General features: G+C 39.0%; 1 protein-coding gene and 15 non-coding genes across 16 annotated transcripts in view; 9 read left to right on the forward strand and 7 right to left on the reverse strand.

Moving 5' to 3' along the window:
- Positions 1-77: 77 nt before the first annotated feature.
- TRNAF-GAA (transfer RNA phenylalanine (anticodon GAA)) lies at positions 78-150 on the reverse strand. The gene has a single exon. It is a non-coding gene; the product is annotated as a tRNA-Phe (tRNA).
- Positions 151-244: 94 nt separating this feature from the next.
- Positions 245-317, reverse strand: TRNAF-GAA (transfer RNA phenylalanine (anticodon GAA)). Its single transcript has one exon. It is a non-coding gene; the product is annotated as a tRNA-Phe (tRNA).
- Positions 318-411: 94 nt separating this feature from the next.
- Positions 412-485, reverse strand: TRNAF-GAA (transfer RNA phenylalanine (anticodon GAA)). The gene has a single exon. It is a non-coding gene; the product is annotated as a tRNA-Phe (tRNA).
- Positions 486-579: 94 nt separating this feature from the next.
- Positions 580-652, reverse strand: TRNAF-GAA (transfer RNA phenylalanine (anticodon GAA)). The gene has a single exon. It is a non-coding gene; the product is annotated as a tRNA-Phe (tRNA).
- Positions 653-746: 94 nt separating this feature from the next.
- TRNAF-GAA (transfer RNA phenylalanine (anticodon GAA)) lies at positions 747-820 on the reverse strand. The gene has a single exon. It is a non-coding gene; the product is annotated as a tRNA-Phe (tRNA).
- Positions 821-914: 94 nt separating this feature from the next.
- On the reverse strand, positions 915-987 carry TRNAF-GAA (transfer RNA phenylalanine (anticodon GAA)). Its single transcript has one exon. It is a non-coding gene; the product is annotated as a tRNA-Phe (tRNA).
- Positions 988-1221: 234 nt separating this feature from the next.
- Positions 1222-7390, reverse strand: scramb1 (phospholipid scramblase 1). Its single transcript, XM_090168896.1, has 12 exons — positions 7374-7390; positions 5020-5096; positions 4893-4940; positions 4264-4311; positions 4165-4182; positions 4015-4062; positions 3900-3944; positions 3619-3822; positions 3423-3562; positions 3200-3364; positions 2969-3130; positions 1222-2897 (listed from the first exon to the last, which is right to left on the reverse strand). Exons 2-12 carry the CDS (start codon positions 5060-5062, stop codon positions 2838-2840), a joined length of 981 nt encoding a protein of 326 aa, XP_090025022.1. The 5' UTR covers positions 5063-5096; positions 7374-7390; the 3' UTR covers positions 1222-2837.
- A 2040-nt stretch (positions 7391-9430) lies between these two features.
- TRNAF-GAA (transfer RNA phenylalanine (anticodon GAA)) lies at positions 9431-9503 on the forward strand. The gene has a single exon. It is a non-coding gene; the product is annotated as a tRNA-Phe (tRNA).
- Positions 9504-9597: 94 nt separating this feature from the next.
- Positions 9598-9670, forward strand: TRNAF-GAA (transfer RNA phenylalanine (anticodon GAA)). The gene has a single exon. It is a non-coding gene; the product is annotated as a tRNA-Phe (tRNA).
- A 94-nt stretch (positions 9671-9764) lies between these two features.
- TRNAF-GAA (transfer RNA phenylalanine (anticodon GAA)) lies at positions 9765-9837 on the forward strand. Its single transcript has one exon. It is a non-coding gene; the product is annotated as a tRNA-Phe (tRNA).
- Positions 9838-9931: 94 nt separating this feature from the next.
- On the forward strand, positions 9932-10004 carry TRNAF-GAA (transfer RNA phenylalanine (anticodon GAA)). The gene has a single exon. It is a non-coding gene; the product is annotated as a tRNA-Phe (tRNA).
- A 261-nt stretch (positions 10005-10265) lies between these two features.
- On the forward strand, positions 10266-10338 carry TRNAF-GAA (transfer RNA phenylalanine (anticodon GAA)). Its single transcript has one exon. It is a non-coding gene; the product is annotated as a tRNA-Phe (tRNA).
- A 95-nt stretch (positions 10339-10433) lies between these two features.
- On the forward strand, positions 10434-10507 carry TRNAF-GAA (transfer RNA phenylalanine (anticodon GAA)). Its single transcript has one exon. It is a non-coding gene; the product is annotated as a tRNA-Phe (tRNA).
- A 261-nt stretch (positions 10508-10768) lies between these two features.
- On the forward strand, positions 10769-10841 carry TRNAF-GAA (transfer RNA phenylalanine (anticodon GAA)). Its single transcript has one exon. It is a non-coding gene; the product is annotated as a tRNA-Phe (tRNA).
- Positions 10842-11268: 427 nt separating this feature from the next.
- Positions 11269-11341, forward strand: TRNAF-GAA (transfer RNA phenylalanine (anticodon GAA)). The gene has a single exon. It is a non-coding gene; the product is annotated as a tRNA-Phe (tRNA).
- A 760-nt stretch (positions 11342-12101) lies between these two features.
- Positions 12102-12162, forward strand: part of TRNAF-GAA (transfer RNA phenylalanine (anticodon GAA)) — a 73-nt gene continuing 12 nt past the window's right edge. The window contains exon 1 of the tRNA in view: positions 12102-12162. This exon is cut by the window's right edge and continues 12 nt beyond it. This is a non-coding gene — a tRNA (tRNA-Phe).

A 12162-nucleotide genomic window follows, 5' to 3' on the forward strand; every position in this document is an offset into this window, starting at 1 on the left:
GACGTCGTTCCTACTCGCTTTTAGTGAACTACCCTCCTAAGACTCTTTCAAAGAAAAAATTTGAATTTGGAGGCCACTGCCGAAACCCGGGATCGAACCAGGGACCTTTAGATCTTCAGTCTAACGCTCTCCCAACTGAGCTATTTCGGCCCTGTAGGAGGGTAACGGACGTCGTTCCTACTCGCTTTGAGTGAACTACCCTCCTAAGACTCTTTCAAAGAAAACATTGGAATTTGGAGGCCACTGCCGAAACCCGGGATCGAACCAGGGACCTTTAGATCTTCAGTCTAACGCTCTCCCAACTGAGCTATTTCGGCCCTGTAGGAGGGTAACGGACGTCGTTCCTACTCGCTTTGAGTGAACTACCCTCCTAAGACTCTTTCAAAGAAAACATTGGAATTTGGAGGCCACTGCCGAAAACCCGGGATCGAACCAGGGACCTTTAGATCTTCAGTCTAACGCTCTCCCAACTGAGCTATTTCGGCCCTGTAGGAGGGTAACGGACGTCGTTCCTACTCGCTTTGAGTGAACTACCCTCCTTAGGCTCTTTCAAAGAAAACATTGGAATTTGGAGGCCACTGCCGAAACCCGGGATCGAACCAGGGACCTTTAGATCTTCAGTCTAACGCTCTCCCAACTGAGCTATTTCGGCCCTGTAGGAGGGTAACGGACGTCGTTCCTACTCGCTTTGAGTGAACTACCCTCCTAAGACTCTTTCAAAGAAAACATTGGAATTTGGAGGCCACTGCCGAAAACCCGGGATCGAACCAGGGACCTTTAGATCTTCAGTCTAACGCTCTCCCAACTGAGCTATTTCGGCCCTGTAGGAGGGTAACGGACGTCGTTCCTACTCGCTTTGAGTGAACTACCCTCCTTAGGCTCTTTCAAAGAAAACATTGGAATTTGGAGGCCACTGCCGAAACCCGGGATCGAACCAGGGACCTTTAGATCTTCAGTCTAACGCTCTCCCAACTGAGCTATTTCGGCCCTGTAGGAGGGTAACGGACGTCGTTCCTACTCGCTTTGAGTGAACTACCCTCCTAAGACTCTTTCAAAGAAAACATTGGAATTTGGAGGCCACTGCCGAAACCCGTGATCAAACCAGGGACCTTTAGATCTTCAGTCTAACGCTCTCCCAACTGAGCTATTGATGGTGCTCCGAAAATTTAAATTAAAAATTAAAATTTTGATATAAGTATTTTATTTTCAAATATTAGCAAATTAAACCATTATAATTTCGACAAGTTATCTGTGGAATATGTATTTATAACAAAAATTAGTTACAATTAGCACCAATGCTAAAAGAGATTTAATTTAAATTTTAACTAAATTATCTGAAATGCTCTCTTAGTTTTTAAATATTGGAGTGTTAAAAATTTATTTAATTTTCCCAATCATGGTTTTAAGGCTTTGAAGGAAGTGATTTTTAGGTATGCCAGGGACCTGATGAGAGCTCAGCTCTGCTGTGTTTTAGAAAAAATTGGGAAAATGGGTGAATTGGAATATAAGATTATCATTTTCAGGAATGGGTTAATTTTTTCACCTACAAAGATCGCCAACTTGTCAATTTTATTACCAAAAGAAATATTCCCTACTAACACATCTAGATTTTAAAATGTAGGTTGTTGTGTAACTACTTTACAATACTATGTAGACTGTCTTTACATTTACATTTACATTTAAAAAATAGTTACATATATTAATTTTATTTTTAGTCTTTAGTAATAACCCTCTTTTAAAAATTAAAGTTTTATCATGGATTCATGGAATAGGATCATAACGTATGTATATAAGGCAAAAATACGTCTAAGGACTTCTTAAAATGTGGAACCAATCGTCTATAATTATTTCCGTAAGTGTATCAGTTAGTTGAGTGGCAAAAAATGGCATCATAACCACAAATTAGCTCCTCTGGCAAGAAAAACACCTAATTTCAGAAGTATAACAGGCCAGTTCTATGCCGCACTATAAGCTATTTCCTTTTGATTGCTCTCGAATAAAATTAATACACATTTCATGTTTGATTTGTTCACTCAAATCTGCTCTGATCAATTTTTGGGTGTTGTAGTTACTGCTCTAGTGCGCTCTAAAATCACTTGATACCAGTCTACAGATTTCAACAAATTCATGTATAGGCATGACTTTGGATCAAGTTTTTCATAGTGTTACAACAAGGTCTGTTTGCTTGGAGGATTTGTTTTTCGCGTGTCCCCTTTCCACTTAAAATTTATGGTCATTGTAGAAATTGCTCTCAATAACATTGTTAATTTCATAAAACAATGAGACCTTCTTTCAATGCAGCACTTATGTCCCAGTCTTTTAATTATACAAGTCTACTAGTGATTGCATGCTAGAGGAATTTTGTCTAGTGATGCAAGAGCTACATGATTTATTCCTATTTTTACATTTTTTTTAAAGAAGTCACTATTTACCTTAGGGAACTGACACACTTATTGGAAAGATATTTATAAACTTAAGGAAGGGGGCACAAACTATGTGCAAACTATATACGCTATGTTGAAAAATAATAAATTATTCGTAAGATCACAAATGTATCTTGGTTATCAAATATTTCTTAAAATTAGGACCGAGATCATGAATAAAGCTATAAAGATAATGCCCATTATGCCCGCATAAAAATTAAAATATGATTTTCACTTTGAAAAGGCACGATTAAAATTTTGTAAAATTGGCCATTTTTGATTTCTCTTTAAAACCAACACTGTCAAAAACAGTCCGTTTCTTTAGTAATTGCATTATTAGAGCTGCATGAAATCCCAAGAAGCAAGTGTAAGTTTTTCCCCACCCCTATTAAATCTGTGATTTGTTGCAGTGAATTAGAGCATGCCTATGGAATCATTCTCCTGATTGCCCTTCTTTTCAAAGAACATGAAATCCTAATAAAAGGGATAAATTTAGGTTGCAAAAGTTACATAACCCTTTAAACAAAACAAAAATAATTGCTCACTATTAAAAATAAAGCTCCCAATAATGTCGCTTTGACATTTACATCCAAATCCATTGGGAAAGAAATTCCGAAGTTATCCGCATCAGTAAACGCTTCTCGTAAAACCCCACTCCATTGTTTTCGTATCGTACCAACTTCAGAGCCTCCGTCTCTCGAGAGAACCTTAGATGGAGTAATTTATAAATTATTCTTTTCCGTAGCTTCAACTCAGAATTTTCTTTCTTGACATACTTTGAATTCAACGTCACCGCATAAGCTCCATGTACAGAACGGACCTTCTATTCTCAAGATGGTCTCACCAGCTCCATTTTTAATGGTGAATTTGGGGTAGCATATGTCCCAATCTTGCGTGATGGTGCCAATCACATTTCCTGGTGGAGCTGAAACTTCCATAACCTGCAATTACGTAGATAAGTTTATTTTAAAAACCGCAAAGAGACTCTGAAACATGTACCTGTAGACAACAAGGAAACAAACAAGACTGGCAACGCAATGGACGATAGAAATGCATAATTTCATTTCCAGAATTATCTAATATCTTCATATCAAACGGTCTGGTGGGACCGCAACACATTCTTGTGCAACAGTCGGTATCTAAAAATATATTGGTAACAATTGGGGTACATTCTATTAAATTTCAACAATTGTACCTTCAACAGCGTAATACACTTTCTGGCCAACACTGTTCTTAACTGTATACTTGTTTGCAGTTTCGAAACCAACTAATGCTTCTAGCAGTTCTACTTTCTGTTTCACTAGTAGCTGATCGATCATTGTTAAGTATTCGAGACCCGGAGGACAATTCAAAGGCTGGGGTGGAGCTGCGATCCAACCACTGGGTGCTGGTTGGGGTGCTTAGATTAAAAGAAGAGGTTAGATTCTAATAATTTTTTTTAAAATCAATCGATCATGGCAATCACGTTCTACTTACCACCTCCTGGAGGATAGCTTGGTTGTTGAGGCGGTGGATATCCACCTTTAACATTAACATTAATATTATATATTTATTACTATTAAGTATATTTAACTGATAAAGAAAATTTTACCTTGTCCCGGCTGAGGGTACATTCCCATAGGTTGGGGTTGCGGATATCCTTAATATTAAAATTCAAAATGAATTTTTACTTAATACAATTTTTTTTACTAACTATTAATAGTTAATAACTGATAAAACATTTAACCCTGTACGGGCATACCTTGGGGTTGCGGATATCCTTAATATTAGCATTAAATTTAAGTATAATTTATATTAAATATTAGGAATACTTTTTAACTAATAAAAGAATACTTTTTACCCTGTCCAGGCTGAGGGTACATTCCCATAGCTTGGGGTTGCGGATATTCTTAATATGAACATTAATAATTAATATTAAGTATTAAGAATACTCAACAGTGGTGTCGCTAGAGGTGCGGATCACATTGGGTAATACAGCTTTACTATTTCAAAGGATACATCCACCTTAGTGTAATTTCGAGAATGGGATTCAAATCATTTAACTTGGTAACTTACTTACTGCTTGATTTTTAAACGTAAGTGCTGCTCATAACATGAAACTTTCTTTACATTAATCGCAACCTGATCATTATTACAATAACCTTAGTACAGCCTGATTCTGTTTTCAATGTTATTTTAGGTGCAATTACGTAAATTCGGAATTCAGATTTTCGCAAATATTTGTGGTTACTCAATTTGAGCTGTTTTAGCAGTGTTTTGTATTCTGGTTTTGGTTGTTAAAGCATAGAGGAAAACTAAAATAAAAATTGGTCTGTATGGATGTTGTTAGTTTGGTCCATAGATGTCATTAACAATTTTGTCATAAAATTATTAAAATTTACTATTGCGGGGGCCAAAAAATGTGGCACCAAGGTTAGCGATGCCACTGATACTTAAAAACTGTATTAAACTGATAATAAATCATTTTACCCTGTTCGGGCTGAGGGTACATTCCCATAGCTTGGGGTGGTGGGTATCCTTAATTTTAACACGAATATTACATATTAAGTAGAAATAAGTATTAAGAATAATTAATAACTAATAAGGAAACTTTTACCTTGAGGATAACCCTGCTGTTGTGGTGGGTAGTAGGTTGTCATGTTGTCAATTACTGTTTGGTCTCTTGTTAAACCTCTACAACAAAAAATGCCAATTAAAATTAGGGGTGTGACAGTCAGCTGTCTCAATATTTCACCAAAGTGTGTAACCGACAACTTACTGATTACTTGCGTCACTCTTATGCCTTACCTAAAAAAGGCGTAAAACTTTAAATAAATTACAATTTATTTCAAAGAAAACTTTTATCAACAATGCTAACTAGAACTAATTGGATAAAAGATTAGCTCGCAGTAAGCCGGCCAGAGTCTTAACTAACTTGGAGAAATGCCAACGTTTGACTAAACTTAGCAAAGGTTCCCAATTTTCATTTGTCAATATTTTAGTAGTTTTCTATCGAAAAACCATTCTAGTAGCCAACGTCATAGGTGTTTCCATAAAATAAAAAATAAAAATGACGGAATAAAACATAGTTATTTCGTCGCCGGGAACCCAAGTTTAGAATTTTAAAATCCTAAATTCGTTGTGATTCCAGCACCTTTTTTTATTTTCATGATAATATATCTCTAAACGTAGAAAAAACATTAACACGAAAGGACCACAATAATTTTATTGAAAGATCTATCATCTATTTAGCCTAACGTTACCGAACTCAAGAACATCCACAGACACCACTAGTAATTTTTTGCTACCAATTTTATCACTAATTTCTCTACAGAAACCACCGTTTTGTTATCCAGTATTTTGCTATATCCTAATGTCATATGTAACACAATTACTCATAAGTATGCCACTAGCTCTATTTCTTCACTAACGGTTTGTTTCACAGATATTGCGTCATTCGTACCCTACGTAATATTTGACGTCATATTTGATGTCATATTTGACGTCATCGAATCTCAAATGCCGATTACGCCATCGCTTAATTAGCTCTACTTCTGATAAATCGACGGCCATTATTTTAGTAAACAAACCGGTTTGAACAACCAAGGCTTAGGAGCTAAAATTAACTACAATATACTGTCAAGTGCTGTTAATGCAATTAAGAAAGTTTTCGGAGACTCAGGTTCTAAAATAAATCTGAATTGTCAAATAAAAAAGCAGGTTTATTGAAAAAATAGTTGAAATTCAGGTTGAGCTTTTCTGGGGCATCTACAAGTTGGAGTCTTTGCAGATTCTTTGGAGCCTAGGCCTAAATCTTCTAGGCTTGGTATGGGTTTTAAAAACGCTGGTGGAATATCCTACTTCGACGACTTCGGAAAGTGATCTCTAAACCGAACCGAATTGGTCATTTTCCCCAACCTTTCTTTTCCTAAACTACTCATTATTTAACTTCATCCGCACAAATTACTGAATAAAAAGGTTAAAAACTAACGTAGTCCACCTTTTTTCTGGTTCGTGGTGAAACAAACCGCTAGTGAAAATTTTTAAATGGAATAAAGGTACAGTGGCATACTTATGAGTAATTATGTTACATATGCTAATGTGTTTTAGCCTTTAAAGTTGTACGGCTCTTACGAGTTTAGTTATCTGATTATTTGCTAATAAAAAAATAAGTAAATAATAAATATCATGAATGAAAACATTAGTCGATAGCTTTCGTTCGGCCATTATACACATTATACGATAATACTCATTGAATTGGGAATAATACTGCTAGTATTACAATTGCGATTTCGGTTGCCATGGTTACGCGGGACCTGTTCTGATAAGACTGTACGAAATTCATCTTTATAATTAGGTGGTAACGCCATCTATATTTTGTAAAATTAAATGGCTAAAAATAAATAATTATTAGCTAACTCACCGTAACTTGAGTTAAAAAGGATCGTGTTGACAGAATAAAATTATTTTTAAACAACTTCAATGGTTTGTTTGTTACGAGGAATCATACATTTCCATTTGAATCAGATTCGCGAAAAAATTCAATTGCAATGTAGTTGCCACTACTAGAGACAGATGCCGCCACGGTAGAACGATAAAGTTGATAAAGTCTAATAATGGAACGAAATTGGTCCCGCGCCAGCCAAATTTAGTTATAATAATAATGTTTTAATTCAGGATAAAAAAGCTGTACACTTATTGGGCCCTGATACGCGATACCAAAGATACTATAACACTCAAAACAAAAGAAACTATTTACATTATTATTAATTGATACCATGATAGTGCCCGAAAAACGAAAATAAAAAACAGAATTTCACAAAAAAAAAGATACATATGAAGCGACAGTAATAAAATAAAAAAAAGGCTAATTGTAAGTAATGCTGAAATGAACAACAGTTCATTTATTTATTCCCAACTCAATGATAATACTAGACCCCTCTTTAAATTTCCACGTAGGCACGTGCATACTTGAACGTTCTCACTGGCGCCTTTTCTGACCTCCCTAGTCATCGATTTCCGAATTTCATACTGCTCGGAAAAGCAACAAGATGACGTAATACGCAGCCAATGAAATTTGGAACAGTTGCTACGTGAAGTCGCCTAAGAGTGCACGGCCAGCTTTGATTACGTCCTGTCGCACTATATTCATTGAGTTGGGAATAGTATTATATTTTGATAAGTTTATTTAAGAAAAAGTTCTTATGATTTTTTAATTTGCCTGTAGCAGACGCTAGATCATAGGCGCCACCTCGGAGAAGCTAGCGCCGTTACGCCACCTAGACCCGTCTCGGTCGCGAATACATGTGATGACTTTTCACATTACATGTCATTAGAGTGAGTAATATAGTTATATTTTATACCGCAAGAGGCGCCATTAAGAAGAAAAAAAAACAACGACATTCTAGCTTAAGCCAAAGGCGGGGAATTCGAAGATTGTTTTGTTGAAACAGAATCTTTTCTTACAAATTAAAGTTCTTAAGCTAATTTATTGTTTTATTTCAATTTAAAATTACCAGAAGCAGTAAAGAAAAAGGGATTTTCGAGCGTGAGTAGGTTGATTTGTTTATGAGGAGACACTTGGTTAATGTGTAGGCGCATTGTGGCCTTTTCGAAAGCCGAAGTTGAATGACTGTTTCCAAATACTATTTTGGAAATAATAGACATATTTTGGTAGGGTTTAATCCAGCCTCTTAAATGTTCACAGAATAGTTGGAATTTCGAAAATAGGGCTTGACAAATGCCAAAATATCATTTGTTGGATCTGCTGTTATGAGGTACGGAAGTGTAGAAACTACCCGAAATTTGAGCTGAATTTTTCAAGTGATTCTGTAGCCTTAGTAGTTTTCACCATAGATATATGAAATATCATAGATACCTTACGCTGCATACGGCCCCGTGGGAAGAACAAGGAAGAGACAGCTAGCAACCCCTATTTTATGGATGCGCTATGTATTAGTGCCATCTATATCGGTGTTCAAAATTAGTATTTGGAAAAAAGAACGTGGTAGATTAGGCCTAATAATGTTGATAGCCCTATAGTAACCTGTAGTTGAAGTCACGTGTTATTTTTTTGCTTTTGGTGGAAAGATGGCGCTATCCTTTGTAGAATAGGCGAAACTATAAAGTCTATGGGGGGATGAAAAGATGGTAGTCACGTGACTTTGTGGAGAACTGCAGCACCATCTATCCTAAGAAATACGAACTATTATTCATTTTATTTTGCTAATGGCGGTTTAAATTTTGATCGATTCATCTAAATTATCTTATTATTATTTAAAACGTTTTGTAGCTGTCGGGATTATGTGGAAGGAATAATATTTTTCTTTTCCGTCGCATGGACAACTATGAAAATGAGTTACCGAATCGAAGTTGGCTGTAAAATGGTAGTCACGTGTTTTGTTTTCCCATTTCAACAAGTTGGCTAAGACCAAATTTACTTTATAGTTTCGCCTATTGTGGATCTATACTATTTCATATATCTATGTTTTCACCGCATAAAGATTGCGCCTAGAGCTTTTGAGCGTAAAAAAAACGTAAAAAATAGCACGAGAAAGATTTTTACTCCGACTATTCTGAAGATGGCGCGCAGAACAATAAGGTGTTTTCCCGCTTCTGTTTAATAACGACGCGCGACGCACGCTCGATGGCACCTTTTAATTAGAACTCGCCACGGAGCATGCGTTCATCATTTTACTGAAATAAAGCTTGAATAACTCTAATCTATTATTTTTAATTAACTCTCAAGATCGTTTCTAAGCCATAAGAAATGCTTGTGATTAGAAACATGTACCTTCGCAAGTTCGCAGGCTCTAGGACGTTTCCATAGGTTTCGCATTGTACCCCGGCCACCTGAATTAAAAAGGCTTTAAAAGTCGCTCAATGACTTAGGACTAAGGTAGTGCCTTGGGTATTAGCCTAGCTGATTATTTGTTATTATTTCAATTTTGGTCAGAAGTATCGCCGCCTACCGACCGAGTGTAGTTCCCTCAAAGCGCCAAAGAACGACGTCCATCGTTTTCTTCGAGGCCGAAATAGCTCAGTTGGGAGAGCGTTAGACTGAAGATCTAAAGGTCCCTGGTTCGATCCCGGGTTTCGGCAGTGGCCTCCAAATTTAAAATTTTTCTTTGAAAGAGTCTTAGGAGGGTAGTTCACTCAAAGCGAGTAGGAACGACGTCCATTACCCTCCTATAGGGCCGAAATAGCTCAGTTGGGAGAGCGTTAGACTGAAGATCTAAAGGTCCCTGGTTCGATCCCGGGTTTCGGCAGTGGCCTCCAAATTCAAATTTTTTCTTTGAAAGAGTCTTAGGAGGGTAGTTCACTCAAAGCGAGTAGGAACGACGTCCATTACCCTCCTATAGGGCCGAAATAGCTCAGTTGGGAGAGCGTTAGACTGAAGATCTAAAGGTCCCTGGTTCGATCCCGGGTTTCGGCAGTGGCCTCCAAATTTAAGATTTTTCTTTGAAAGAGTCTTAGGAGGGTAGTTCACTCAAAGCGAGTAGGAACGACGTCCATTACCCTCCTATAGGGCCGAAATAGCTCAGTTGGGAGAGCGTTAGACTGAAGATCTAAAGGTCCCTGGTTCGGTCCCGGGTTTCGGCAGTGGCCTTCCCAATTTAAAATTTTTCTTTGAAAGAGTCTTAGGAGTGTAGTTCCCTCAAAGCGTCTAAGAACGACGTCCATCGTTACCTTCGGGGCCGAAATAGCTCAGTTGGGAGAGCGTTAGACTGAAGATCTAAAGGTCCCTGGTTCGGTCCTGGGTTTCGGCAGTGGCCTTCCCAATTTAGAATTTTTCTGTGAAAGAGTCTTAGGAGTGTAGTTCCCTCAAAGCGTCTAAGAACGACGTCCATCGTTTCCTTCGGGGCCGAAATAGCTCAGTTGGGAGAGCGTTAGACTGAAGATCTAAAGGTCCCTGGTTCGATCCCGGGTTTCGGCAGTGGCCTTCCCAATTTAAAATTTTTCTTTGAAAGAGTCTTAGGAGGGTAGTTCACTCAAAGCGAGTAGGAACGACGTCCATTACCCTCCTACAGGGCCGAAATAGCTCAGTTTGGGAGAGCGTTAGACTGAAGATCTAAAGGTCCCTGGTTCGATCCCGGGTTTCGGCAGTGGCCTTCCCAATTTAAAATTTTTCTTTGAAAGAGTCTTAGGAGGGTAGTTCACTCATAGCGAGTAGGAACGACGTCCATTACCCTCCTACAGGGCCGAAATAGCACAGTTGGGAGAGCGTTAGACTGAAGATCTAAAGGTCCCTGGTTCGATCCCGGGTTTCGGCAGTGGCCTCCAATTTCAAAATTTTTCTTTGAAAGAGTCTTAGGAGGGTAGTTCACTCAAAGCGAGTAGGAACGACGTCCATTGTTTCCTTCGGGGCCGAAATAGCTCAGTTGGGAGAGCGTTAAACTGAAGATCTAAAGGTCCCTGGTTCGATCCCGGGTTTCGGCAGTGGCCTCCAATTTCAAAATTTGTCTTTGAAAGAGTCTTAGGGGGGTAGTTCACTCATAGCGAGTAGGAACGACGTCCATTACCCTCCTACAGGGCCGAAATAGCACAGTTGGGAGAGCGTTAGACTGAAGATCTAAGGGTCCCTGGTTCGATCCCGGGTTTCGGCAGTGGCCTCCAATTTCAAAATTTGTCTTTGAAAGAGTCTTAGGGGGGTAGTTCACTCATAGCGAGTAGGAACGACGTCCATTACCCTCCTACAGGGCCGAAATAGCACAGTTGGGAGAGCGTTAGACTGAAGATCTAAAGGTCCCTGGTTCGATCCCGGGTTTCAGCAGTGGCCTCCAATTTCAAAATTTTTCTTTGAAAGAGTCTTAGGAGGGTAGTTCACTCAAAGCGAGTAGGAACGACGTCCATTGTTTCCTTCGGGGCCAAAATAGCTCAGTTGGGAGAGCGTTAGACTGAAGATCTAAAGGTCCCTGGTTCGATCCCGGGTTTCGGCAGTGGCCTCCAATTTCAAAATTTGTCTTTGAAAGAGTCTTAAGGGGGTAATTCACTCATAGCGAGTAGGAACGACGTCCATTACCCTCCTACAGGGCCGAAATAGCACAGTTGGGAGAGCGTTAGACTGAAGATCTAAAGGTCCCTGGTTCGATCCCGGGTTTCGGCAGTGGCCTCCAATTTCAAAATTTTTCTTTGAAAGAGTCTTAGGAGGGTAGTTCACTCAAAGCGAGTAGGAACGACGTCCATTACCCTCCTACAGGGCCGAAATAGCACAGTTGGGAGAGCGTTAGACTGAAGATCTAAAGGTCCCTGGTTCGATCCCGGGTTTCGGCAGTGGCCTCCAATTTCAAAATTTTTCTTTGAAAGAGTCTTAGGAGGGTAGTTCACTCAAAGCGAGTAGGAACGACGTCCATTACCCTCCTACAGGGCCGAAATAGCACAGTTGGGAGAGCGTTAGACTGAAGATCTAAAGGTCCCTGGTTCGATCCCGGGTTTCGGCAGTGGCCTCCAATTTCAAAATTTTTCTTTGAAAGAGTCTTAGGAGGGTAGTTCACTCAAAGCGAGTAGGAACGACGTCCATTGTTTCCTTCGGGGCCGAAATAGCACAGTTGGGAGAGCGTTAGACTGAAGATCTAAAGGTCCCTGGTTCGATCCCGGGTTTCGGCAGTGGCCTCCAATTTCAAAATTTTTCTTTGAAAGAGTCTTAGGAGGGTAGTTCACTCAAAGCGAGTAGGAACGACGTCCATTGTTTCCTTCGGGGCCGAAATAGCTCAGTTGGGAGAGCGTTAGACTGAAGATCTAAAGGTCCCTGGTTCGATCC

Source organism: Leiobunum rupestre, chromosome 3 (assembly GCF_980474605.1).
Source record: "Leiobunum rupestre chromosome 3, qqLeiRupe1.1.hap1, whole genome shotgun sequence".
In the NCBI taxonomy this organism is placed as follows: Eukaryota; Metazoa; Arthropoda; class Arachnida; order Opiliones; family Sclerosomatidae; genus Leiobunum; species Leiobunum rupestre.

Bases quoted from the DNA above. Each gene is read 5' to 3' on its own strand.
- scramb1 (XM_090168896.1), bottom strand. From the start codon at position 5,062: ATGACAACCTACTACCCACCACAACAGCAGGGTTATCCTCAAG. The intron at 3,823-3,899 runs GTAAGTAGAACG...TTTTAATCTAAG, and splicing joins AAGCTATCCTCCAGGAGGTG to CACCCCAACCAGCACCCAGT. The intron at 2,898-2,968 runs GTGAGCAATTAT...CCCTTTTATTAG, and splicing joins TGGGAGCTTTATTTTTAATA to GATTTCATGTTCTTTGAAAA.